The sequence below is a fragment of the Strigops habroptila genome, chromosome 1 (genome assembly GCF_004027225.2).
Source record: "Strigops habroptila isolate Jane chromosome 1, bStrHab1.2.pri, whole genome shotgun sequence".
Taxonomy (NCBI): Eukaryota; Metazoa; Chordata; class Aves; order Psittaciformes; family Psittacidae; genus Strigops; species Strigops habroptila.
In genome coordinates this window covers 90002525-90029530 of record NC_044277.2, presented here as the reverse complement: position 1 = coordinate 90029530, position 27006 = coordinate 90002525, and the positions used below count along the sequence as shown (strand labels likewise).

Below are 27006 nucleotides of genomic sequence, written 5' to 3'. Positions count from 1 at the left end.
AAAATTTAAGAGCTCAGTATAAGGTCATCTGTAAGTATAATGGCTAGGTATAGTACAGGGTTTGCTGGAAAATGATGCCCTATGTACTTGCCAGGCTTATTAACTCTTGAGTGTTTGCAGATACAAGAGGCAGAACTGAGCAGTTCTCCAGCACTTGAATAGTTGTATCTGGTGCACATGACCCAAGAGTAGGACTGATGGGCAAACAGGTCACAGGTGATCATACAGGGCACACAGCAGTCTGGTGAGGTGTCCAGAATATCACCAGAACATGCTCACACAGCTATTCCTAATGACTTAAGTTACGCTGATGTAAAATAACTTCTGAGCACAGGGAGACATAACCTCTGGAGCAACTCCTGAATTTATTCTGTAGATGCAAATCTTTTTAGTCAGTTGCAATTGGGCTCATACCATCCTAGAGATTGCTCTAAGAGAGGAGTAAATCTGAGCTCGGCACATGAGAACGAAGCTGCTACAAAGAACTACTTGTCACATTGCTCTTTAGTTGGCATAAACGAGCATGACTGAAGCCAATAGAAATGTGCTGATTTACATCAGCTATGTAATTCGACGTGAGGAAAATTCAATGGGAGTAAAGAGTCTTACTGTTGCTTAATTTAGCTTGCATTTCCCAACAATAATGCTGATAGCAAAGCAATATTGATGAAGTATAGGCTACTAAGGGCTCTTTGCACTCCCATGCCAAGTACAGAAAATTGGAGGAGAAAAATGGAGGAGAAGAAAATCTTGTATCTGCTTCTGCCAGTGAAGTATTAGCAGAGGGCAGGAATGAACTACCTCCTTTCCTTACATCACTGCACAATGAGCAAAAATATTTGTAAGCCTGGAGGTTCACTTTCTCTGAAGTATCAGCCCAGATACTGCCAGCCAAACTGTAGAGTCTACAGAGAACTATCCTTCTTCTAATAGGATTTATAAATGGGATTAAATACAGTTTTACCAATGAGTGAATAAACTGAAGGCATATTAAATAGAAAATCCCTACCCAAAGAAGCAAATGTAAAAGTTTGACACCGTTAAAATTCCTGTACTTGACTCCATTAAGATGTTGGCTAATCTATAGGATACATTATCTCCTCCTTTAAGCTCTCTTTCCTGTGTGACAAGTATCCTGGCATCAGTCATGATAATATGCCTTGTAAGTCCTTTCCCTGAGAAATTAAGGCAATAAAACCATAAGGAGTGTTTGTCACGATTCAGTTACCATGTAATGACTGTTCTCCACTTCCCTGCTGATTTTAAACATTCAGCCTCTGGGAGATGGTGGTTCTTCTGCAGCTATAAAGAAGCCTGTGGCAATGACTAGGGCAGATTAAAGCAGGCAGAGACCCCTGTTCATCCCTGGGAAAATGAGTGAAGCTCCACTGAGACAGGGTTTAGATGAGAAGTAATTAACAATTTTGCCAGGACCAAGTCTAGGATAAGCATAAATTATATGCTTATGGGGGTAGAGCCTAAATTAAAATCTGAACAATTTTAGCTGAAAATCTGATTTTCCTGCCTAGATTGCAGTGAGGACTTTGAGAAAAACTAATGAGCAAATTTTCTGCTTGCTGAAGCATCTGTGGATAGTGAAAAATATAATGAAGCTGACCCTTTGTTTAAAACTCTGAACCTGACCAATTTGTTTTCTCATTTTTTAGCCCATGTGAAGCCATTCCTGACTCACAGCTCAAGTAATGCAGTCTCTTGTGTTTCAGCTGACCGAGGAATTGATTTATTATGATTTTGATTTACTCTTGGGAATGTTACAAGCTCCCCAAGCTCCCCAAGAAAGAATAGGCTGTCCAGATTAGGTCTCCTGAGGAAAGAGAATTATATTCAAAATACAGATTTCAACAATTCATTATTATATCTGCATAAAGTTAAAATCTTGTCTATAATATACAGAACTTATTTCTTTAAAATAAAGCAGAACCATCTTGGACCATGAACTCTGTATTTTGTTAAAAGAAATAAAAGAATGACCAGATAGTCCTGTGACTCTGAGTAGAAACAGTGTGAATAATGACATACCCAAATCATCGATCTTTCATTAGACCACAGTACCACAATGCAGACACCCGCATTCACCCTAGGAATTGCTAAATTTCTTATTCTTTTCTAGCCAAGTAGTGCTAGACACTGAGATTCAGATTTTGTCCCCCTTTCAATAATATTAACTGTAAAATGCCTACCGGTATGTGGAACACTGCAAGATCATGCATGCTTATGTCTCACACCTCAAGGTCTAAAATGGAGCCTCCCCTATTTCATTAACATCAAACCTTTTAGCCAAATGCTGGCTGTTCACATAAAATATGATCATGCAAGTTTAAATGATTTTTTAAAAAAGGGCATGGTGGAATTAAGATAGTTATACCACATGAGCTTTCAGCATTAATTCTCAAATCTCTTATCCCTAATCCCAAGAACAAAATATCCAACAACTGCAGTAGGAAACAAAGAACAATCTTTTTTAGAGGAGGGAATTCACTGTGTGTCTAATTCAAGAATATATTTTTGGAACAATAAAAATGGGATATTTTTGAGTACTAGGAATCCAGAGGGAAAAATGTACTAAACACTGGTTGAAAATCTAAAGCATGCCAGAAAAAACAGATGGATGTTAGGACCCATTGTCACGAAAAAATGTTCTAAAATGTTAGTGATTGTCCTTCTGTTTTATGTACAGAATTGTGAGAAGACACTTGCTTCTCCAAAGGTAATAATACTGAACCAAAAGCTGATTTTACAAAGCTGAAAAAATCATACTTTACAGTTCAAGGTCAATCCATGAATGACTTGAATAAAATGGCACCATGTAAAACAATCAGAGCTGAACAGATACACTTGCTATCTGTAGGGATTACTGTGCCTGGTTTGTTATAAAATTACCCCTTGTCCTATCACTACAGTCCCTAATGAAGAGTCCCTCTCTGGCATCCTTGCAGGCCACCTTCAGATATTGGAAGGCTGCTATGAGGTCTCCACGCAGCCTTCTCTTCTCCAGGCTGAACAGCCCCAACTTTCAGCATGGGAGGTGCTCCAGCCCCCTTATCATCCTCGTGGCCCTCCTCTGGACTTGCTCCAACAGCTCCATGTCCTTCTTATGTTGAGGACTCCAGAACTGCACACAGTACTCCAAGTGGGGTCACAAGAGCAGAGTAGAGGGGCAGGACCACCTCCTTCGACCTGCTTGTCACGCTCCTTTTGATGCAGCCCAGGACACAGCTGGCTTTCTGGGCTGTGAGCACACACTGAAGCTGGCTCATAGAATCATAGAATGTTCAGTTTCACATCGATATCTGTAGAGGTGTCCCCAGTCTGCTGCTGAGGGGCTTCCTGGACAATCCTATGGACGGTTCTGCCAAACGACAGACCTAAGGCAGAGGCCAAGACCCCTTCAGTTCTCTGCCACCCAACCAAGCCAGCTGTGACTGGAGTTGTGACATCAGCCTCTGGTGTTTTTAGCAGCTTGGGTGAAACAAATTTGGGGTATTCCTCTAGACTCTAGCACATGGCTGCTTCTTGCCATAAATGTTACACTCTCAAAAGTAGAGCCATCTCCAAGCACAAGCCAGAATAGCAGGGCCCCTTTCCCAGGCAAGTCCCCTTCCCCAGCTCCTGGTTCTCAGGGAAGCTCACACATGTTGAGCATGGTTTGATACAGGAGTAAAGCAGTTTTTCCTGTGTGTGTTGTGATCTTGGGATGGAGACAAGAAGCAATGCTTTAGGTGGGAAGGTGGTCTGTGGGGCCAGGTGAGGGAGGCATGGGAGGGAGGGAGGCAGAGGGAGGCATGGCAACAGGAGCACAGCCCCACACCCCAAACTTCCCATAACTCTCTAAAACCCCACTAATTTTCCACAGCGCCCTTCTCCCCTAAAGATCCTCTTCTGAGAAATCTGCTGTCACAAACTTAAATGTTACCTATGCTGAGAAGCATCTGCTGGCTCCAAGGAAGGGTTAAGGACTGAAGCACATGAGGGAGGAACCGCCTTCCTTATATTTAGGTAGTGTGAAGATCAGACCTCCTAATGGGCCTCTGTGGACCACAGAGGCTATGTGGTGATTGTATATAGACCACAGTGACTGTATGTACATAGACCGTACTAGCAGATATCTTACACTTCTAGCACTGTCAGTATGCAATTTGTCTCATTAAAAAAGCAACACTACTCTATCTTCTTATTCACATATGCACTAACAAACACAACTGTAATCTTTAAATATCAAGCCAGGGACATTCAAAACACATAAACAAACAAACCAATTCTGGTTGGCAGTTGAAATAATTTGTGACCATCATGACAATCTCAATCCAAAATGCAAAAAGCTGTTGGTTTTAACGAAGGAAACTTGGGTGGGGATCTTCACCAGCTTGCCAATGGCAAGCTCAACACTTATACAGCCAACTTGAAAAAGTCTCCTCTGTTACTGCAGCAGCTACAGACCGCTCAAAGAACAGAGAGAGAATCATGTATATCCCCGACCCCATTAGTTTGTTATAGACCATCTTGCCAGTACCACCATGAAGAAAGGCAAATGAACCACACTGCAGAAATCAACTTCATCTCCAAACAGGCACTTTATATTGGTAATGTCAAAAAAGCGCAACTTACCCACTTTCTGAGAAATTAATCAAAAGCTAAAATACTCAGTGACTTGGAACAGCCACAATACAGGAATTCCAAGTAAATGCTTTTGTAACAGAAGTTGGCAGTGCAAGCAGTTCAAAACCATGATAATTCAGTTTCTAGGAGAAAAGATGCATAGGAAATAGCATGGTGCCCACACTTTGTCTTGTTACTGAAGTGGAAAATTCTGGGAAGTGAACGAATTTTAGAGACTTAAGAGTGATTAAATACTTTGTGCCAGAGGGATTTCAGACCCCCAGATTGCATGAAAGGCAGGTGATAAACAGCAGTGACTTACTGCAAAGGGCTAAATGTTCGCTTGAAGATTAAGAATTAGGGCTGGGTGAAACGTTTCTGACAAAAAGCAAAATTGCCGAAAAATTGAGTTCCAGCAGGTCAGAAACTATCTGCAGGGTGAGGTCAAACTTAGTGAGTAGTTTCAGCTAATTCGCTACACATACTTTTCTCAAAAAAAAAAAAAAAAAAAGGTATTAAAAAAGCATTAAAGAAACGCACTGGACAAAATCACAGAATCACAGAACGGTTAGGGTTGAAAAGAACCTTAAGATCACCCAGTTCCAACCACCCTGCCATGGGCAGGGATGGCTCACACTAGACCAGGTTGCTCAAGGCCCTGTCCTGCTTGTCCTTGAATGCTGCCAGGGATGGGGCAGCCACAGCTTCTTTGGGCAACCTGTTCCAGTGCCTCACCACCCTCACAGGGAAGAACTTTCTTCTAACATCTCATCTAAACCTCCTTTGTTTAAGTTTGAACCCATCACCCCTATCAACAGTCCCTGATGTAGTCCCTCTCTGGCATCCTTGTAGGCCCCCTTCAGAAGTTGGATGCTAGTTCTCAGTTTGCGATTAAAAGAAAAAAGCCTCAATTTGCTATTTCTATTGTTTTTTGTAACCCCCTTGTTAATTATGTTGTTCTATTTTACTACCAAATGCAAAAAATCCCTTATTCAGCCAGCTCCAGTAGACACAACTGTTCTTGCATTAACTGCTATGGTAATAACAAGCACAAATCTACTGAAGCAGGTTGCAAGGAGAGCTCTTCCCCGTAGCTGTGTTGCCAGCTGTAGTGCAGATGTCTGGGTCATTTCTAGCCATTTAACGGTCACACCTGCATCTGTGTTACCTGCTGATCAGACTGTGTCTTTGCACACATTTTACCACACTGATTCTTTCGTATCTGCATCAGTGTTTGCAAATTCGTTTCTTATCTTTGTAGAGAATTTCATGTTCCACCATCCTACCCAGAGATTTGCCCATTGTATAAATGCCCATCTCCTTCAAGAACACAACCTGTTCCCTTCCAGCTAGTGTGTATTTAACACCTTCACTGTCAGAGCCTACTTCTGCCTCTGTGCATTAGCAAAGCACAGAAATATTTTATTAAAAAAATCATAGCATCTCACGGAACATCAATGAAAAGGTGCTGTACCTGAGACAGAAAATACCAAGAATGTCTAGTTAAAAAAAAAAATAAAAGAAGAAATTATCCAGCTGGTTAAAATGGCAAAAAAACCCCACTCCACGCCTTAGGAAACTGCACAGTTGTTATTTTGACAAGATATTAGATATGATTTGCTCTCAGCTATTCATCATCTTTAGATTTAAATCTAGTGGCCTAAAAGCATGACAAGGTATATTTTAATCAGCAGAATTCTTGTCCCATCTGCATTTTCTTCTCTCGAAGTTATTGAGATGCACATAATTACCCAGAGGCTAAATTTGGACCATAAAGTGATAATCTTTTTCCTGTTGTTGTTGCTTTGTAAGTAGTTCCACAGCAAAATAAATGGAATGTTACGAAGAGGCTTGTTACATCAAATAAGGAATTAGCAGCAGGAATCAATAATCTCCAAAGTAACAAAGATCCTATTTCCAGGCAAATACTCTTAACTTCAAAATAAACAAAGAACCCCTCATGAAACAAAACACTTCCACAGAGACATTCAAACCCTATATGCTACAATGAACAGACTCCAGCCTTTCTCTTCATTTTCTGCATAGTGTGACACCAGCTTTTTATATTTTCTCCCTGAAGTTTCAAGGGCTCAGTTCAACCCCTAACAAAGTTTCTCCATTCTAAGTTCTGACTAGTATCAGATGCTTGTACTCTTGCTTGCACATTCCCCAGCTCCCCCAACACTTTATCGATGCCAAAACCTGCTATTATCACAATCTAGGTGCTGCGGGGAGACCAGCATTCTTTTCATGATATTTTTTACTTATTTAGAGCTGATGTTGAACTATGAAAGAGGAGGGAATGCCCCAAAACATCTTCCATCTTCCTTATATAAAATGGGAGAGAAACCGTTCCTGGTCCAGCTGTCTTGAAGTCATTTCTCTTTTACACTTCAGACACTTCACTTCTTAAGCCCCACTGGGACAGCATTGTAGATGTCTTCCCTGTGACATTTCAAATGAGGGTGATATTAAACTCCACATTTTTGCAACTGTTAGTCCTCTAAAGAAAGACTACCTTAAACTGGTGACTCTTTTTTGAGCTTCTTACTGGTCCAAATAGTTTATGTAGCTGGCATGCAGGCAAGGAGGCTGAAGGGAGTTAATACTTAAGACATCTTGTATGCAAGACAAGCAAAGTATGTTTGCTCATGGCTGCTGAAATGCCACAGGAGAAGCCTGGATTTCCCTGCAGGGTACTCTCAGATGGCGAGACTGAAATACATTTGTCCTGGGCTTTCAGTGCCCTGGTTTTGTGGCATTCATATGTTTTCTGTATATCCAGCTGCAGTGAAGGCAAGGAGAGGGCTTGGAGAGAGGTAACAAAGTGAATCAGCACAGTCCCTTCTGAATACGTATTGGTGGTGCACAAAGTGTTCATAAAACCAGAAATTGCACCTACTGCTATGAGAGGCTGTGGATTGGTGCTAAAACATGCTGGCTAGGATGGCCTGGGCAAACAGACGCAGTGCCTGCTTCCCAGTTGTGCTCAACTTCATTATTAGTGTAAACATGCAATTTCTCATGCATAAGCATTGAGCTGAAGTAAAAGAACACACTCAGCCCCTCCTTCCAGCCCCCTCTGGCCAGTCATGCGGACTTGTGTTCTGCTTTACAAGCATACTGAATTTACAACTGTACCTTGTAGTTTATTGGGTGTTAAGACCACTCTCACGACTGAAGATTATTTAGCGCTAGTAACAACTTTGCTCCTACTTGACAGCAGTGGTGCTCTGCTGAGCCCAGCTAATGAACGCCAGCTGCTAAGGAAGAAAGGGAAGAAAATGTCTCACAACTACTAGGCTTTATCAGCTTTTTAAACTCTGATGAGCAGTGTTTTTGGCAAAACGTGCATCAAATACAGGCTTCTGTCCTATTTTCACACTAGAGCCACTAGAACATTGCTGTAGTCTGCACTACTAGAGATCACTGCTGTTGCATAGATACCAGACAGCACCATTGCAGGGACAGGATGTTTCTGAGAGGAGCAAGCTCCCAATTCCTCAAATTGAGAATGAACAATAAATTGCTGTTTGTTGGATCTGGATCCACCCAGAGACAGCAGATCTTAAAGTTCTGCTTCAGATAGCCAGAAAAGGAGAAGAGTGCAAGGAATTTGGAAGTGCAACTGGAACTCTTTTTGTTTTGTTTTTTCTTCTATGGCAGAGGTGGACTAAGGGGATGGGGAGGTGCTGAGAGACATGCTTGTTGAGGGAAGTTGGGCGTCTGGAGTTGATTTCCATGTGGATACAGGGCTCCTGTAAGACATTCTTCTTTAGAAACTGAGTCCTGGTAATATTTTCCATGGAGCAGAGAACAAGGAGTTTGGTCTCAAGGGCTAACTCCGTACATTCTTGGAAGTGAAGTTAGCTAGAGACTTTTATGGTCTACATGTCATAGACAGGCATTTGCCAGAGCTTGTGACCTGGCTACGCTGTGCTGGCACAGCCATTGCGCAATAACTGAAAGCAGGAGAAATTTGCCAAGCATTGCATCAGAACAGCTTTGTGACAGACACATTCACAGTACCCTTAGTCTAGGGAGCATGAAGGGAGTCAGGATTCAGAAAAGTCTGAGACAGAACTTGGCCACTCTGCAGTGCCAAAGGCACACAAAAAATCAGCCAACAACATCGTGCACTTCAAAAAGCAAAGATATTGCTAACACACAAAGATTTTGTCAGCTTTTTTGATGCCTTGTGCTATCATGGAATGGTGGAGGTTGCTGCCTAGAGCCAGGACTGTGTTCAAATGGCTTTCGAATACCTCCAAGGAGGAAGACTCCACAACCTCCCTGGGCAACCTCTGCCAGCGGTTGGTCACCCTCACAGTGAAAAAGTGTTTCCTGCTGTTCAGAGGGAACCTCTCATGTTTAATTTGTGCCTGTCACCTCTGGTCCTGTCACTGGGCACCACTGAGAAAAGTCTGGCTCCATCCCCTTTGTACCCCCTCTTCAGATATTTATACACATTGATGTGCCGAGCCAATTTATACCTAAGATCCCAATTTATACGCAAGATCTCCCCTGAGCCTTCTCTTCTCCAGGCTGAACAGCCCCAGTTCCCACAGCCTTTCCTCAAAGGAGAGATGCTCCAGTCCCTTAATCATCTTTGTGGCCATTCCCTGGACTCTCTCCCATATGCCCATCTCTCTCTTGTACTGGGCAGCCCAGAACTGGACACAGCACTCCAGGTGTGGCCTCACCATTGCTGAACAGAGGGAAAGGATTACCTCCCTAGACCTGCTGGCAATAGTTTTTCTAATGCAGCCCACCAAGGCATGTTGCTGGCTCATGTCCAACTTGATGTCCCTCAGGACTCCCAGATCCTTTTCTGTCAAACTGCTCTCTAGTCCAGCAACCCCTCAGCATACACTGGTGCATGGGGTTGTTCCTCCCCAAATGTGGGACTTGGCACTTGCCTTTGTTGAACTTAATGAGATTCCTGTCAGCCCATTTCTCCAGCTTATCAAGGTCCATCCCTCTGGATGGTAGCATGCCCCTCTTGCATCAGCCAGTTTTGGGTCATTAGCAAGTTTGCTGAGGGTACTTTCCATCCAGCATCCAGATCATTAATGAACGATGTTAAAGAGGACTGGACCCAGTATAGACCCCTTGGGGTATACTGCTAATTACTGGCCTCCAACTGGACTTTGTGCAACCAATCAGGAGCCTTTGGGCATTGCCATTCAGACAGTTTTCAATCTATCTGCCCACTAGCACATAATTCAATAACTTCACTCTGAGTATCTTATGTGAGGCAACGTTGAAAGCCTTATTAAAGTCTACACAGACACCATCTACTGCTCCCCCTGTCTAGCGGGCCAGCCATTTCATCATAGAAGTCAATCATGTTGATCAAACATGACTTCCTCTTATGAATCCATGCTGGCTACTCCTAACGACTTTCTTGTCCTTTATGTGCCTGGGTATGGGTTCCAGAATTATGTGCTCCATCACCTTCTCAATGATCAAGGTGAGGCTGACTGGCCTATAATTCCCTGAGTCCTCCTTCTTGAATAGATGAGTGACATTTGCTTTCTTCCAGTCTTTGGGCACTTCTCCCAGTTGCCAAGACTGATCAAAAAAACATGAAAGAAAATAAATCTTCAGTACTGCTAGGTCAAATCCATCCTTTCAGATATACTTTTATGCTGAATAGTGAGGCAGCATTGTTCCCTCCTGAAGATTTTAACACATGCCCTAGTTGTTAAAACATGACATGTCTAGTGACAAGTGCACAGAACTGAGAGAAAGGCAAGGTACAGTGATGGGCAGGTGGGAGAATGAAATCTGAGGCAGTCAAGTGTGCGGTGATCGCGGAGGATGCTGAGGTAAGCGAGCAGTGATGCTTAGTATTTCCTCACTGATGCCTTGCATTTCCCCATCGTGGTCTTTATATCTGCTCCAAAATCCTCAGACTGAGGTCAAGTGTTGTACACTATCTTGAACTGGGGCGGGGCTACCAGCACTACTGAAATACAAGACAGTATAAAGACTCTGAAGAGAAGAATTAGTCAAGACAAAGTGAAATAAAAGTAACTCCCCAAAACATTTCCCATATCAGGGGTTTCAGAGGCAGAAATTGTACCTTTTCACTGCTGCAGAGCCTTTTTTCACCTGTCATGTTACATTAGAAAACATGATAGAGCCCTTAACTTGCTGAAATTTGTGCAGTACAAAATGTTGACAGCTTTTCTAACTGCAGTAGAGCATTAGATTTTCTTTGCTAGTCTGAGGGGAAGATGAAATGGATGGTGGAGTATCACACTGCTCTACGATCCCTAGATCGTAATTGCCCAGGTCTCTCTACCTCAGCATATATGTCTGTCCAAATGAGGGAAAGGTTAATGGTTCTGGCCCAACCCAAGGGTGAAGGACATCAGGCTTTTACATTCAGTTGTTAATTGGGAAAAGGGAAGGAGTCTCTGGTGATGTTCTGGTCCTGGGACATCAGCCACTCCTTCTCCTGAAATGAGCAGAGGAAGGTTTTGGGATCAGCTGGAGAATGCCCTGTTGGGGAGATTCAAGAAGACACCAAACTCCTGTCAGGGAAATTGCCCCCCACTTCGAGACCAATGTGCAGCTGCAGCGTGTCCATAAACTTGACTCCTAACAAACCGATTCCTGTCAGAGGTGCTGCCTGCCCTCTTTCTTTTACAGCTGAAACCTGGGCAGGGAAGACCTTGCACTGCGACAGAGATTGCTCTAGCAAAGTCAGGGACCATAGTTTGGATGCTCAAACTTCCCAGTGCAGCCGAACAGGCCAAAGGAGCTTATTGATCACACTGCTCCCAGGCTTAGTTGGAAGTGGGACAGCTGATGGGGCAGTGAAAACACCTTCATGGCAGATGGTTAGGGACCTTTCCCTCTAGCTTCTGTGAGGGCCTCATGAGGATGGCATTTAATTGCAGTTTACATCTCCCTGTGTGGGGGACCACAGGGCCTGGGTGCAACTGAGCTGCCATTTGCAGCACCACCAGGTGACTCAGGTGCCCCCAAATGCTGCCATCCACCACCCCACCAAGTAACTGAGGTCCCCATGCACATGCAGGAGAAGGTGCCCTGGTCCAGGCACCATTCCCCCCTGAAGGAGCAGGCTGGAGCCTTTGCAGCTCCTACTGGTTTTGATCAGGGTCTCCTGCTTGCCAGGCTAGCTTTTAAATCAAAGCCAGTTGATTGCAAGGAGGCAGGAAGACCGTTTCTTGATTACTGCAACAAAGGACATTGTGAAGACTTCTCCAGCATGCTGAAAAACTCATATATTCTGCAGGATAAATAGTCCAGCTTGACATTACAGATGCTTGCTCATTTAGCAAATACAATATATTGAATGCTTATTTTATCTATTATCCATTAACTATTAGTTTGCTGCCTCCTGAATTCAGGATGTCAGTGAAGAACCAGGTTACTGAATTTACCTTTGTGTTAAACATGCTTTCCCTGTAGTTTGCTGGCTTGAAAATTATTTGTCATCAGAAAGGCAAGTAATGAATATTTCAGGTTGCATGCTTAGAGACATGTTGATGTGGTCTACTACACAGGGGAATGGTTCCTCTTCACTAATGTTGTTAACATAAACGGTAATTTTACATGGTCAGACCTGAGGCTAACGACTTAGTTTAATCCCCACATATGGTTCGTGCAGTGCTTATGAATCCCAGTGCACTGAAATATGAGGATAATTCTCATATGTGCTTGGCTCTAAAAGACCAGTTGTAAGTTTTCTGCATGTATGCAAAAGAAGTCCCTGTTCATCTCTAAGTGATCCTCATGTTAACACTATGTCTTAGGGAAAACATGCAAAATTCCAAACTTACATAATTGTACCAGGTGTAGTACTAAGTATATTCTCTTTGTTGGTACATTTATCCAAAAGACATTTAAAACTCTATAAATCAAACATATAAAACATTAAATCCTGTTTACTACAGGGCCAACCCTTCAAAAAGACAACTCTATTTACTCACATACAATAACATGCATATGAAACTCCTGCATATATATGTGAGTGCATACATATGTGCATATATATGTGAGCATATATATATTTAAGAGCTGACTGGAGTCAGAACAAAAAAATTGGTTTTCTGTTTGACTCCTTTACAAGGATTACTTATGTTAATCTGTACATGTATTGCCATAATACTCCAAAGAGGGGAAAAAATTGCAAATTGTAACTGCTGAGTGAGGTTAAATACTTTGCTCAAAAAGCAGTCTCTCCATTTTACAATCATCAGCCTACAAAGTGAAATTTATTCCTGCCAGTCTGCTTCTTTTATCTACTTGTACTGACATCTGATTTGTTTCCATTATGGAAATTACAAGGTCATTCAAGCTGAGCAACTGTTGTACTTATGATTAACTCCCCACAATCAGCAGATACAAAACATGAAGATTTATGGTTAGATTTTTTCAAGGTGGAAATTTATGAACTAGTTCTTAATGGAGCTGCCCTAAATTTGTCAGCATTTACCAGCAAAAGAAAAATAAAGTACAACAAACAAACCTTCTTTGTTTTCTTTTTTTAAAGCCAGAATATAGTATTTTGAATCAACTACTTCCTTGCTTGTGTTTGCTTCACCTGTTTTTATTAATATTTGTCATTCTTTTACTCAAAAGAGAGTACCGAATGAACTCCATGTGGCCTCTTTTTTATTAGAGAAATAAAATACTACTTCTATTACCGATGTATGTTATTTCATTACTGCCACAAGCTTGCACTATATCACCATGAATTATTTTGCCCAGCAGAGAAATGTGGCTTTCTCTGAGGTAAAAGCTGACAGTGGTTCGACAACTAAAACCAACACTGCAATTAATGTGGGGCAGAAAATGAAGGATACGACACCCCCACTGAAACTGCAAAGGAAACTAAGGTAGACTATATATATATTTGTCTCAGCTGCGTTGACAGCCTAACTTAGACCTCAAATACAGACTGCATCAGGGGGCTGAAGAGGGTAGGAATCATAAAGGGGAAATAGTAACCCCATAAAGTATTCTGCCTTGGCTTCTGCAGAGAATGGATAGGAAACAGATGTTGCAACGACAGCGCAGTGACTTGCTTCCATGAGGGCAGGCAACGGGAGCAGTGACAAACCCCAGGAATAACAAACACCTTCCTGGGCTGGTGACATCTCTGATTGAAATGAACTTTTGACACAGAGAAAACACTTTCCATTTCATTAGCTGCCACAAGGGTGCCTCTGGGGAGACCTTGCCCTCAAATGCCACTTCCTGCTGCCTGTCGCCTACCATTAAAAGCATTCCTCTCCTCAGTACAGCATTCCTCCTCCTTTATAGTAATGTAAATAAATTGTCTCTGCACATTTGGAGCCTCACCCTCTACCATGGAGAGACACATCTGCCCAAGGACAGACTATATCCACTCTGTGAGGCCTCGCTTTCATACATAACAAAATATTTGCTGACATTGGTTAAGTGAAACTGGTGGTGGCAGGGGTTCATCCCATCCCGAGGTGGAGCTGTGACAGAGGAGAGATCACACTGCCAGGGCCCATCCAGACTGTAGGTTAAGGACACTGTTCATCCCACAAACAAAGGAGCATATAGAGTTATATGTTCTGCAATGACACTACCCACTGTCACCTCCTTTTTCCCTTGAATGCTCCATTGACCTTTTGCCATAGCAAATTACCCAGATGAAGCAAACTCATGCTTTTATTTGTTGAAACTCATATCAAAACAATAGTAATAGCATCATTTGTGATATTAGACTATTCTTCTTCTGTGATAAATGATGATGTTAGCTATAAAAATTCCTAATGTAAAGAAACAAGTTCAAACTGTGCTCAGAGAAGAGGATCCTTGTCCTACTTCTTATTGAAACACAGACATCAAAAGAAATCCTGGTATTTGGGTGGTTTTTCAAAAGCACACAAACTTTTGATGTCATTACAAGTTTGTCAACTAACAGAATTTTCCAAAGTTCATAGGCCCATATGTACATTTGGAGACCCCCAACATACCTTAAATATATATAAACAAACGTGTTTCTTTCAGTGGCTTGCCTGAGGTTGGAAAGCCTTCCCAGAGCGTTTTATCTACAAGGCCACCTTTCTTTTCAGTGCAAGAGCTCACTCATCATCACATCAACCACAGAAAAGAGGGCTGACAAGGGCCTTGAGAGCCCATCTCCCATCCGTACCTTCGCACAGAATATGTATTACTGGTGGTTGAGCCCAGATGTGTAATGATAACTCTGTTTCAGCTTGTCACCCATAGATAATCACCTGCTTTTGCTGCCTTACTCCTGATGCTAAGGACAATTTAGACAGCTCCCTTGGGGTTTCCACAAAAGTACAGCTTCCTCACAGAGCTAAACTAAAAGGGAAAAAACAAAACCATGTTTTCCCTAGCTACCACTGTGGCTAAAAGGCAGGCTCAGACCTCTGCAGCTTTTTTTGGTCACCCCCATTCATGTATCCAGTGCTGTCGCATCGCCCCTTCTAATCCAGGATTTAGATGAGCTTGTTTACCATAATCCCATTTTCTGTGTGATTTATCCCCAGCACCCTGCACGCAAAGAGGCAAGCTACACACACAAACACACACATGTGTGCGTGCTGCCATTGGGGATGAGCTCTTGCTTTAGGCACTTGCTTTTCTCTCATTAGTGGAAACTAACAATAAGCGTGAGAATTGCAGACGTCAGAGGTAATTAGGAAGAAATTATTTCACATTACCCAACAAAATGAGGTTTGTGAATAAAGCCTAATCCTGCTGTCTGCCCATTCTTTTATCCCTAAATGACCCTGAAATGGGGAGGGCACAAAACACCCTCCACCTCAGGGCTGGATGGGGAACAGCCATGAGGAGATTCAGCCACACTCCTGCTCGACAGGGGCCATCCTGCTGCCATCCTCTGGCTGAATAAACCCTCCCTTCAAAAGGATGGCAATGCTGTTTTAATAATTAACTATTTCAAAAAGCTGAATCTCCTCATAGCCTAATGTTTTAGTAAATAAACATGATCACTTCAGACTATTCAGTCTCCTCAGGCCTCTGAAGGAACTGCTGTGCATTTTAATAAGTGTGCAAGCCTTGCAGACTGACCTTTCCTCAGCACTGGCAATATCTTCATCACCTTCATGGTGATGCGGAAGACACAATCCTTTTGCCTAATTACCCAATTTTTCTACTATTCTTTCTGGTTCGTGTCTTTCCTTCTGTTTACAAACATTACTCCATTGCTCTTCTCCTAAGTACTCTCCCTCAAGCAGAGAGACATACAGACAACTGGCACCTAATGTGAAGAGGTCCAAAAACCTCACAGCAACCTCACGACATTTTAAAAATGAATGACAATTTCTTATACTTGTGGGAATTCACCATGGTCATTTCATCACCGGATTTCTGTTTCTAGGCAGTATATTTCAGTACAGCTGAGGAAGACATAATATTGATCAGGGGATGCATAGAGTAGATTACCTTTCTGATCGAGGTAGTAGGTGACCATCATCTGTCAAACCTGCCATTCCATAACAAAGATTTATGACTTTTCATGCTACATTTCTCAGTCACAGACATCTCGGTACTATTTCCAAAGCATCAATGGGACTATAAACACATCTAGCAGGTGTGTATGTCTATATCTCAAGCGTACAAATTTACAGCCATATGCACACAGTGTCTCTGTGATCTACTTTCACACTTCCTGTCCTTTGCCTCATGATACTTGCAATCTACTATTTATACTGCTTCAGATCAAGATTTTCCACTTGCTGCTGTAAGGACAGCATCCCATAAGGAACTGTAGTGAATAAATCTAGAGGTATTAAAAAAAAAAAAAAGCAGAGCACTACTGTATATCTGAAAGGGGAGCCTGCCATTGATTCACTGCTTTAAAGACAGCAAAGCATACACAGTGACATACTCAAAGATTCAGTTGAGCACTGGGTTGTCCATCACTTAGTCACATGAAAGGCAAAAGGTAACGTGGACACTGCAAGAAGTTACTTTCTTGTTTGTTTCTAACTGAATTATTTTCTATGTAATTATTTAGTTAATGTGCAGAGGGCTGCTTCCCCACCTCATCTCTCTCTGCTTTCATACTGGGCATGGTCTTGGGTTAAATGTGACTCCTACAACTGACAGCTTTTGGCAGCAGCACAGCACTAAATCTTAGTGGGCTGCAAAACCTTCATGAGCTGCCTGTGGCACCTGCCAGTGATGGGTAGCAGTCCCCCGACCTGCACTGCTCGCCTGCGGACAGCCTTTGTTTATCTCTTCTGCCTTGTGACCTGCAGACAGCCTGCCCTCTGCCCCAAGGTGGGTAGGAGTATGCTGATGAGACAGACATCATGCTGGCCAGTAATAAAACTGTGAATATCATGAAGTTCCCTTAACACCAATTATTACCAATGTGATGATAATATTTTGCACGATTAGATCATCCTATTCCAGCAGGTGGGAAAAGTCAGGATGGAAGCAATTCAGGGAAAGCAGATAAGGATACTGCCATGCATTCTTGAAAAGCCGTCGACCCAAACCTCAGCTTTAATACTCCTGTATGTAACTGCTAATGAGCACCTTCACTAGTCTTGGGGGGGATAACAGACTCGAGAAAGACTTGAGTGCTTTAGAAAGCCTGTCCAGTAGGATGCGTGGCAGATCAGCTATAGTCTAAAGATATGTTGTCTCAAGGTATGGAAAAGACTTTGTGAAAGACACGCAAAGAAACCAGGTCTTCCTGGTTCAAAGGAGTGCAAAGTCCTCAGCAAAGTCTGGTGTAGTGTATAGCTATACAGAAATATATAGATACATTTTCTCTAAAGGGCTCTAGTGCTTACTAAATAATATATTGATTGAGGAAATCTGTGCGGTCTCTTACGACCACCATTATGATTCCTTGGTGAAACAGGAGTGCAAGGACCAGCACTGAAGCACCTGTCTTAGCACCAGGAGATGGTCCTGCAGACTCTGGTAGACAGGCAGCTCTGCTGTGCATCACCCATCAGTGCTGGCCCTCCTCCACACCAAGGGCTTCTGACAGGCCGTGCCTTTGTCACTGTGCCTAGGAGAACCTCCAAGCTCAGATCCAAAGCCTAAGTCCTTGCCTCACAATCATACCCTAGATATGCCCCACTCCTCTCACCCTGATAGCCACTGAAAGCTACATCCAGATCCTCCTGTCCCTGGCTCTGGCCTGAATAACCAGGAGAGCAGTGCTTCCCAGCAGGTCCAACACAGCCAGAGAGACAGGCGGAAGGCAAAATTCTGTCTTCCTTCTGCCTGTTAACTTTCCGAGTTCTGGCTTTTCCTGTTTACATGCACTTCTTGAGCAGCTGTGAAGCTGTGCAGGCACCAGAGGGATAAAATGGAGGAGGAGATTGGGAAAAGCTGAGCAGGCAGAAAAAAACCAACTAAGAAAACCATACCCATTTAAAGATTTACTTAGCACAGAAGGTCTGCATTTCAGAGTAGAAGTTAATGGAGTTATAAGGGGTTTTAGCAGCCAAGAACATGTTCTCCAGCATCCATTTCCTATCCCCAAGTCACATGTAGTTACGAGCTGTAAGTTCTGCATCTTAACTCACTATTTTTGCCCCTTGCTTCATAGTAGGTATCATATTTTGGAGTAGTCATATTTTGGTTAGAGGAGGAGGTCTTCTAATCAGTTGCTGTAATTGCTGTGTAAAGACTGCCCAGAAATAGTCTATGGTGCAGTGGCCTATTCATATGGCTGGTACTCATGTGATGTGGGATCTCCTGCCTTTGCTAGGATGAATTCTGCCATCTTGGGCAAAAAGTCCCATTTTGCTTGGATCTACATGTGCTGAGCCATGATACAGGATACATGTCAGAGAAGCATTACATTCATGTGAAGTGTTTCCATGATAGGCACAAAGGTTGTAACTTGTCTCATGACTGAGCCAATATTCAGGTGCGTAGCAGGCCAGATACTGCTACAGGATACAGTTTCTGCAGCGTTTGCAACGGGTTTGGTGTAAGTCAAGCATTATTCTCTCAGCATGGGAAACTAGCAACATGGTGAAATCTGCTTTGGAGTCTCTCTACCAATTGGTGGATGCAATAATAAAGTCACAGCAATTTTCTGGGACTAACTGGAGGTTCAGAGCTTCTATGCTGCATTTGAATAGGATCTGAACAAGCAGTTCTGAGCCAAACTGATTCCTGGTGCAACTCTAATAAAGCTGGAGGAATTACACCTGGGATGATTTTGGTCCCGCACAATATGTTAATGGTCAATCTCTCAATATGCCTGGCTATAAGCGTCTTTAAAAATTATATTCTCTTTATAGTACTAAATTCTGATCTGCCAAATGTGACAGCCAATGAGCTCTTCCAAACTGTGAGGATTACGCATAAATACTGAAGTATCCTAATCAGCCTCTTGGTGAAAATTAATAGATCCATTATATACAATAACTATTTGCTGAAGTTTTTATTCTGCATTTTTTACTTCTGTAAGTAGAATATGTGATTTCATTGGCTGGCTATTTTAAACCATAAAGGACCATTGGTGGAACATTACAAATCCCTCTGAAATCCAAAATTGCCAGCTGCAATTATAGTCCACATCTAGCATCTTCTCTAAGGACTATAAATGCTTCACAACTTTAATTTTGCTTGGCATCTGCATCACTGTGTGACAATTACTGAGCAAAGGATGGATTGATTCAGTAATGAAGTCAGGAGAATAAAGAAATACTGTCCAAACTGAAATATTCTCTCTATTTCAATCCAATATTCATCAGTCTGTGCACACAGATACATCACATTTAGATACAAAGCACTGGTAAGACAGGTACCAGGTACTTCCTTTTTGCTGCTGAAATGTCTGTGGCTCTTTGCATATTAGAGATGAGGAAAGTTGTTTTCTGTTAATACTTCTTGATTGTTTTTAACTACTCAAAAGGATGAGATACTAAGTTGTAAATACTAGTAATTAAAAGGTCAGGCTGGCAACTATATTATTCCAGATAAGGCTTATGAAATTCTACCAATTTCAGTGATGTTACACTGGTATAAACCGGGAATGAAACAGCAGTGGCTCAGCTATTTTTTGATCTTGTACATACACAGTTTTAATTATTTGAAGTATTTGTGATGGTCACTAAGTCCTAGCTATATTAGAAGATCAAGCATTATACCTCAGACTGAATGAGCAGAGATGCAATTGTGGGAACAAAGAATAACGTTGTGAGAATGTGGGGCTTACACAGGAAAGATTCTGGGTATTGCCAAAATTAGTTTCCCTGTTAAAAAGAGATATGCTGAAGAAACATTCTTTAATGGGGGAAAAGCAGGTTTTGGAGAGGTGAGATATAAAACATTTATCATAAAAAACACCTGGGGCACAGTGAGCTGTGCAGAATCAATGTCTGCAAGTGACACTATTTGCCTTCATCAGACAGAGCTGTAAAACTCCTGCGAGACCCAAGCAATTTAGGCAAATTGGCAACACAGTGGAAATGCTGTTCAATGTCATTTCAAGGTCAAGCAGTGCACAGTAGGATACACTAAGAGACAAAAATTTCAACTCTTCACAAGCCTCAACAGGGTTCAAAATTAATCATACAAACACCAGGACCTTGCTATCATATGCTGCTCTTCAGGACCCAGAGCTCCACGTGCAGCTGCAGGCTAACAAAGTATTAGGCTGAATAAAGACTGGACTGAAAAATCACAGCAGCAGCAAAGTGCAGCACCATCTTGCATACTTTGGGCATCACTGCTGATGCTCTTCAACAAGAATACTGAAGAATTAGACAGGTCTTGGAGTAGGCTAGGCATGATCCAGCACAAAGACTTTCACAGACAGACTGGAAAGATGTGGTTAGTTTATTTCAAAGAGGCGATAGACAAGACCATGAACCAACTGGTTGGTCTTCTATTTGTGGTTTTCTCAGAGTCACACTGGAGTGAAACTAGCAGCATTCACCAGTTCTGCATACCACCAAGTTGATAACATAACGGTATTAAATATATTATGGAAATCATGGCTGGAGCATAGGAGGTTCTTAGACATTTCTACCTGACCTCAGCTTAATAATTGTTGACAGAAATCTTCCATATTTAATGGCCACCCCTCTATATTCCATGCAATATAGAAAACCAGAACAGCTGGTAAGTAACACTGTTATGAAGAATAGAGTCTAGATAGGGTAAATCTGTCCAATCTGACCCAACAAAAGCAGGTACTAAAGGACGTAAACATTTTGGATCATGAATAACTCAACTACTCACAGGAGATGCAGTCAGAAGAGAAAATTATACCTCTGCCCTTTGGCCAAACTGATAGCCTATCAAATGACACCTGCAGCTACACTCCAAAATGTTATCAAAGCTGAACATTTCCCAATGGTGCACTGAAAACAACCAAATCCACATAGTACATGCTGACACTTAACACAACCAAAGATTCCATAGGATATGCCAGGAAAATGAAATGGGGCATTGTATGAGAAGTTATATTGGAGCAGAAATAATGTCTAGAGTCTTCCCTCTCCCACCCATTGCTTTTCCTCTTGATAAACTGTGAACAAACAGATCTTAAATATTTGCAGACTAGTGATAAAAACTGCATCCCACCATGTATTTCCAAGAGCAAGAGTTAGAAAAATGTTTGTCTCCTACCTTGTTAACTTTGTCCCAATCTGCTGCCTAAGTTCAAGCCTCTCTTCATCAGTCTGCATGGGGAGGATGTTCTTTTCCTCCAGCTCTCGCTTGGAAGGCCTGTTGCTTAGTTTGATTGCTAAGGAGTCCTGCCTGCAGATCTTCCTTGCCAGGGAGCCTGTGGAAGAGAGAAGAGGCTCTGTCAAACAAGGTTTCATCATTTCATTACAGCATACAAAGAAGCACTAGCCATCTCCTGGTACTGGGCTCTCATTTACACTAGTATGGACTGTGGGAAAAAGGGCATCAAGTAACCTCAGGTGCTCTGTTAACCTCAATTCATATCATAGTAAAGAAAAGCTGAATTTGGCAGGTATACAAGAAAAAGAAATTAAAATAACGCTCCGTAGAGGGGAGTGGAGAAGGGCTTGGTTCAGAATTGCTAGGAGCATCTGTAGCCTCTAGAACAGTGTTTCTGAACCACGTAATGGAATGAATAATTCAACCTCAGAATCTAGGCAGGCAGCAGAGCTACAGCATGTGGGAAGAGAGAGGTATCTCTCTCTTGCAGTGTAATATCAAGACATCCAAGCTATCACTAAAAGAAATCAGAAGTCAATCAGAAGCAGCACAGATCTCTATGTACATTAACTGATACTGCTTCTCAGGCAGCAACAGTGGCAAAGACACGGCTCAAGCTTGCTTTCCTAGGCAGTATGAGCAGGGAAGACAAACAAGCAGAGATACACAAACCCATGAGAGGTTCTGGCCTTTGGCAGGAGAGTGCAAAATAGTGCAGTTCTGCTCTGTTTCTTAGTCCAAGAGCAAAGACTGCTTAATTTCACTTCCAGGGTAAAGGAGGTCTCTGAGGATATGAAACATGTCTGTTTTAGAATCTTTGTGTGTATTTTAAAAAGAGTGTTGTCTGTACTGCTCCTAGTTTTCAGAAGAAAAGAAATCCAGGGGCCTGAAATTTCACTCAACTTGCAGGATGACAAGCAGCTGTCATAGGCAAGTACTGTATCCTGTCTTCACAGGAGAGTCCTGTGATGCCACACCAAGGCAGGAGATGGGTTTTCTCAGAGAGGTCAGGAAGGGGCCACAGGTCCCTCTCCAGACTGAAACTGCAATATGTCTATCAATTACTCAGTTCTTATCTGAGCCCAATTCTCTGATTGTGGCCCTCTCAAAGTATGTGCAAACTTAAAATTCTGACATTATTTAATACTTACTATATATAAAAGCTATGATTCTTTATTAGTGGTAATTATTTCATCCTCCTGAAGTAACTCTACTGAGCTGATCTGGACTTAGGCCAAAGGCAGGGCTTCTCTACATCACTGACACTTAGGAAAGTGAATCCATAAGTCAATTAGGAAGTGAATGAATATAAGCCAAAACCAGTCATTTAGATTCTGTCTGAAAGCCACCCAGCAGGGATTCATGTGGATTAGGGAAATCACTATAAATTCATACTACTTGTTATTTTGGATTAATTTACCAAGTATCACCATTTAGTTGAGCCCTGAGAGATGCAAAAGCCACTCTCAAGAAAGAAAAGTCACAGGCCTTGTGTTTCCCTTCTGTATTGAGAGTTCAGACTAAAATAAATGAGAAAGGAAAAATGGAATGAGCCTTACTTGTAAATAACGAGTTATCCTCCTCTTCATCTTCTTCCTCTTCCTGTCTTCCTGGGTAGAGGCAGGAAGAATCTTCATAGTCAGTTTCATGAGGCACATTCTCTTTATTGTCATCGCATTCGATCACAACAGTTGGCACTTGTCTCATGTCTGGAAGGCCCGTAGGTCCTGTTTTTGTAACACTGTCACCTGTGTGTAAACCAGAGCTGCTGGGAAAGAAAAGCAAATAAATAAGGAAACAGCTCCATGAAAGACTGAGTTGCTTCTCTCACTGTATTTAGGAAAGCAGTGGTCTTTCATCCCTTTCTGAGAAGAAATGACAACAGAAAGATCTTCATGACCATCAAGACATCTAACGGATTTAAACTGAGCATACATTAGATTTAAGGTACAACACTTGCGAGGGAGAGGTAGGACAGTACACAGGCATAAATACTGGCAGCCAGGACTGAGAACGAAAGATCTGTGGCAAATACAGTCTCGGGGCTTAGTGAGAATTGCACCAGCTACTCAGAGCGATAAGCATGTCTTCAGCCTGGTGTCTGTGTGACCTCTCTACTGGCGTGCAGGCAGTAGGGAGAAAATGTCTCACCTGATTGCAAAAGGTGGAGTAAGAGAGTGGGAGGAAGGACAGATATGGATTGTAGAGGAGGAATGTAGAAAGGCAGAGGGAAACCACTCCTTGGGCAAGTAGATGTTGATTGACTTAAGGGGAAGGCAAGGGCACAACTCTCTGAAGCACAAGGGACTGAGCATGTGAAACTGGGCTTGAAGAAAAGAGACTCTGGGAGCTGATGAAAATAATAAGGGAGAAAGCTAAACTTGGCAGGTTTGTTTGCTAACAGCACAGTTATATGCTGTATGTTGTGGCGGCTGCAGTGACAATATCCCTTCTCCTGTGCTGGCTCCTCACCTCAGCTGGTGCTGGAGATCAATCTGAATTGAAGCTAACATCATATTTCTTTCGTCACATAGAGTGTGATTGATCGTTTCCTGCAGGTTAAGAGCTGTGGTAGGTACTACTATTATCTAGCTCTGCTTATGTGTTGATTTCAAAGCCCTTTACAAAGGAACATATCAATACAAGCAGGGAAACAGGAACATGAGGAGGCAAAGATCAAAGTCAGACAGTAAAAGGAAAAGTCAGGAACAGGGTCAGCTTCCCCAACCCATTTTTATCTAATAGCTCATGTTGCTTTTCCAATGTGAAATGAGAATGAAAGACTGGCAGGCAAAAATCATGGCTGCTCAGGTTTACTTGTGAGTCAGCAGAAACCACTTCAAAGAAATAATTTTGTTAATTGCAACATTTACTATTGCAAACTAACCAACAATGAGATGCATACCTTTACTTGGATGCCTTGAAGAGAGGAACTCTGTTTTCTTAGTGATAGTCCATGTTTTGTACCACAAAGAGAGATTCATGAAGCACTGGCTAGTGAAATTTTGTATTAGACTTCAATGAGTTTGACCCCAAAAATCTTATTCTGGGAATAGTTTTAAAATTCATCAGCTGAATTCTCCTAATGCCACATAACTGCACTACTGAAAATTTTCAACCAATGTTTAATTTATTGATATGCTTTAAGAATTTTACAAACTTCATCTTTTAAATCTGTTTTCTCTATAATCTCTTTTTTGTGTAACTCTTTTTAGGAGGAAAGATAGGAAATTCAAAAGCCTGGAATTAAACTTCCAAGAGAAACTAAAATGCTGTGAAATTCTGTTAACATTGCTAAAACAACAACAAAAAGAACAAAACCCCTGAAAAAAACCCCAAACCCAACTTCCAATGGTGAACACAACCACTGGATCATTCAGTTAATTTTAAAACAACACATACGCAGAGTAAGTACAAGTTCACTAAGTCCTTCCTGGGAGTACAAATGAAAGGAGCAAAAAGTAGTTCAGCATCCAGGACCATCTGGTGCTTCCTTTCCTGTGAAGGATGTATGTAGGTTACAGATGTGTCCTGACGGGCAGGCACATAGGATAGCAGACATCAAAGTGGTTCATCAGTTCAGGTTACCAAGCAGGTATTGGATGGCAACAAGATTTACAAATTGCCACAGAGGAGCTTTATTTGACCTAGTGGTCTAGAAATAGGCAGCTTCTCATCTCATTGTAATTTTTCTGTATCATTCACTTTCTTGATAATACTACTTTCTATTTTAAGCCCCTCATTTTGCCTCATGTTTTGTGTTCTTCTTGATTAAAATCAGCCTTTTCCACAGCTTTTTGATTAAGTCAGCTGTCTAAGCAAAGCACTTATGAGATACACGTAGTACTGCAGTATTCTTAAGAAAGTCAAGTCAGGGTCACTGGATATGGCCATTGTGTATAAATGCCTCTGGGTCATTAGCAAAAACCCTACATGCCCAGGTGGTCTATACCACAAATTTTTTTAGCATTATTCACCAAAAAACACAGTATTGCTTCAAACTCTCCATTTTAAATCAGCTTTGTCTTTTGCAACAAAATTAGAGGACAAAGCTACAGCCAAGCAAGTACTTGTTTTAAGAAGACAAATGTATCTTAACACATGGATTTTAATAATTCATAGCTGACTAGTACAAGCACTTGCAATTACTGTTGCACCATCTTTATGTGACCAATACAGCAAGAGTTACGCCACTATGGCTTACAGTGATTCTAGTGAGAAAATATTTTCATGAAAAATCAGAATTTAAGCATATGAGTGACTTTTGGTACAGACAAAATCAAAAAAGTGAAATCCCTCCTATAAAATCCAGCAGGAAAATAATGCACTCTCTTCATCTGTCATCCCAGGCTCTTTGACTTTGGAATAGAGTTACATTTTTATCAGCATGTTTTCAGAGCCACAGTACACTCTTCTGAACTTAACATATAAAAAAAAAAAAGATCTGAAAAAACTTCAAATCATTGTATATACATTTCTACAATACAGGCATATGTGTGAGAGACAGAGAGAAGGCAGAGCTATAAATATTAAGTGTTTCTATCCTTAGGCAATGATAAAGTTTAGACAAAAAGCAATTCTGTTGACAAGTTTTATGGAAGATAAATGTTTTCTGACTCAAATATGTTTTATAAGATTTACAAGACACTGGCAGGAATGTCTAATGCATTTCATTTCATAAATCTACAGTCTGGAGCGGAGCTGGGTGTCCCAGAGGAACTGGTCTCACACACTACCTTTTTGGACACAGCGATTTTTCACTGCTCTGTCACAGATGCCATTCTTGCACAGAGTGAGATATTGCCACTTAACAGCTCTTTGTACGTATGTTGAACAAATGGAGGCCTTGATTCAGCTGCTAGTGTATAAGAGCCCACGGAGGAATTGAAATTAATTGTCGCCTTACCAGACAGACTGAAAACTACATGGGCAAGGCAGAAAATAAGACTATTTCAGATCCAGAAGCTGTCTCCCTAAGTCAAAATTAAAGATACATTCCAGGGGCACAAGGTGGTTTCTAAAGCTTCTTTTGCTGCTGTTTGTGATGCAGGGCTTTTTGGGCATGGTCTTTCTTCTCAAATTCATTTCAGCCAGGAGGATGAAACCTGAGGATTTTGGTGGCAGAGTTTATCAGATTTTCACCAACTCTTAAGATGCATTCTGAAATGGTAAAAAATGATGCCTGAATCTAGAGTTTTACTTACACTTGGCACATATGCTTTGGGATGAAGGGGAAAGTTGTTTGCAGTAGGGCACAAATTGGCAACAGAGGTTGCAGAAAAAAGTTTACATGGAAATTATACTCTCCTCTGTTTCAACTTAATCTATCATAAAGCTGGTAATTTATCAGGGAAATAGAGGCAAACTGGCAGCACAAATGATGTGTCGTAATAGCCATTCTTATAACAAGGGACAGATTGCCCTTCTGAGAATAGGTTATGAGTCACAGAATCATAGAATCATAGAATAGTAAGGGCTGGAAAGGACCTTAAGATCATCTAGTTCCAACCCCCCTGCCATGGGCAGGGACACCTTGCACTAAACCATGTGGCCCAAGGCTCTGTCCAACCTGGCCTTGAACACCGCCAATAGATGTTATGAGTAACAGAAAACGTTTTCAATCAAGGCATTAAGCGTGTAAATGAACTTAATGTTCTATAATGTCTGCAATAAAACTGAATAAAAAAATTACAGGAATTAACTGCC

At 41.8% G+C, this 27006-nt stretch overlaps 1 protein-coding gene across 16 annotated transcripts in view; it reads right to left on the bottom strand.

Annotated features, from left to right (window-relative positions):
* PHACTR1 (phosphatase and actin regulator 1) overlaps positions 1-27006 on the bottom strand; it is a 312497-nt gene that overhangs the window by 28359 nt on the left and 257132 nt on the right. For 11 of the 16 annotated variants that reach the window (XM_030482452.1, XM_030482392.1, XM_030482402.1 and 8 more), the window contains 2 exons: positions 22860-23068; positions 21241-21397 (listed from right to left, as the gene is read on the bottom strand). In XM_030482452.1, the coding sequence (XP_030338312.1) occupies positions 21241-21397; positions 22860-23068 (366 nt within the window). The remainder of the gene's footprint in view (positions 1-21240; positions 21398-22859; positions 23069-27006) is intronic. The other 5 variants (XM_030482481.1, XM_030482420.1, XM_030482445.1 and 2 more) reach the window with 1 other exon arrangement.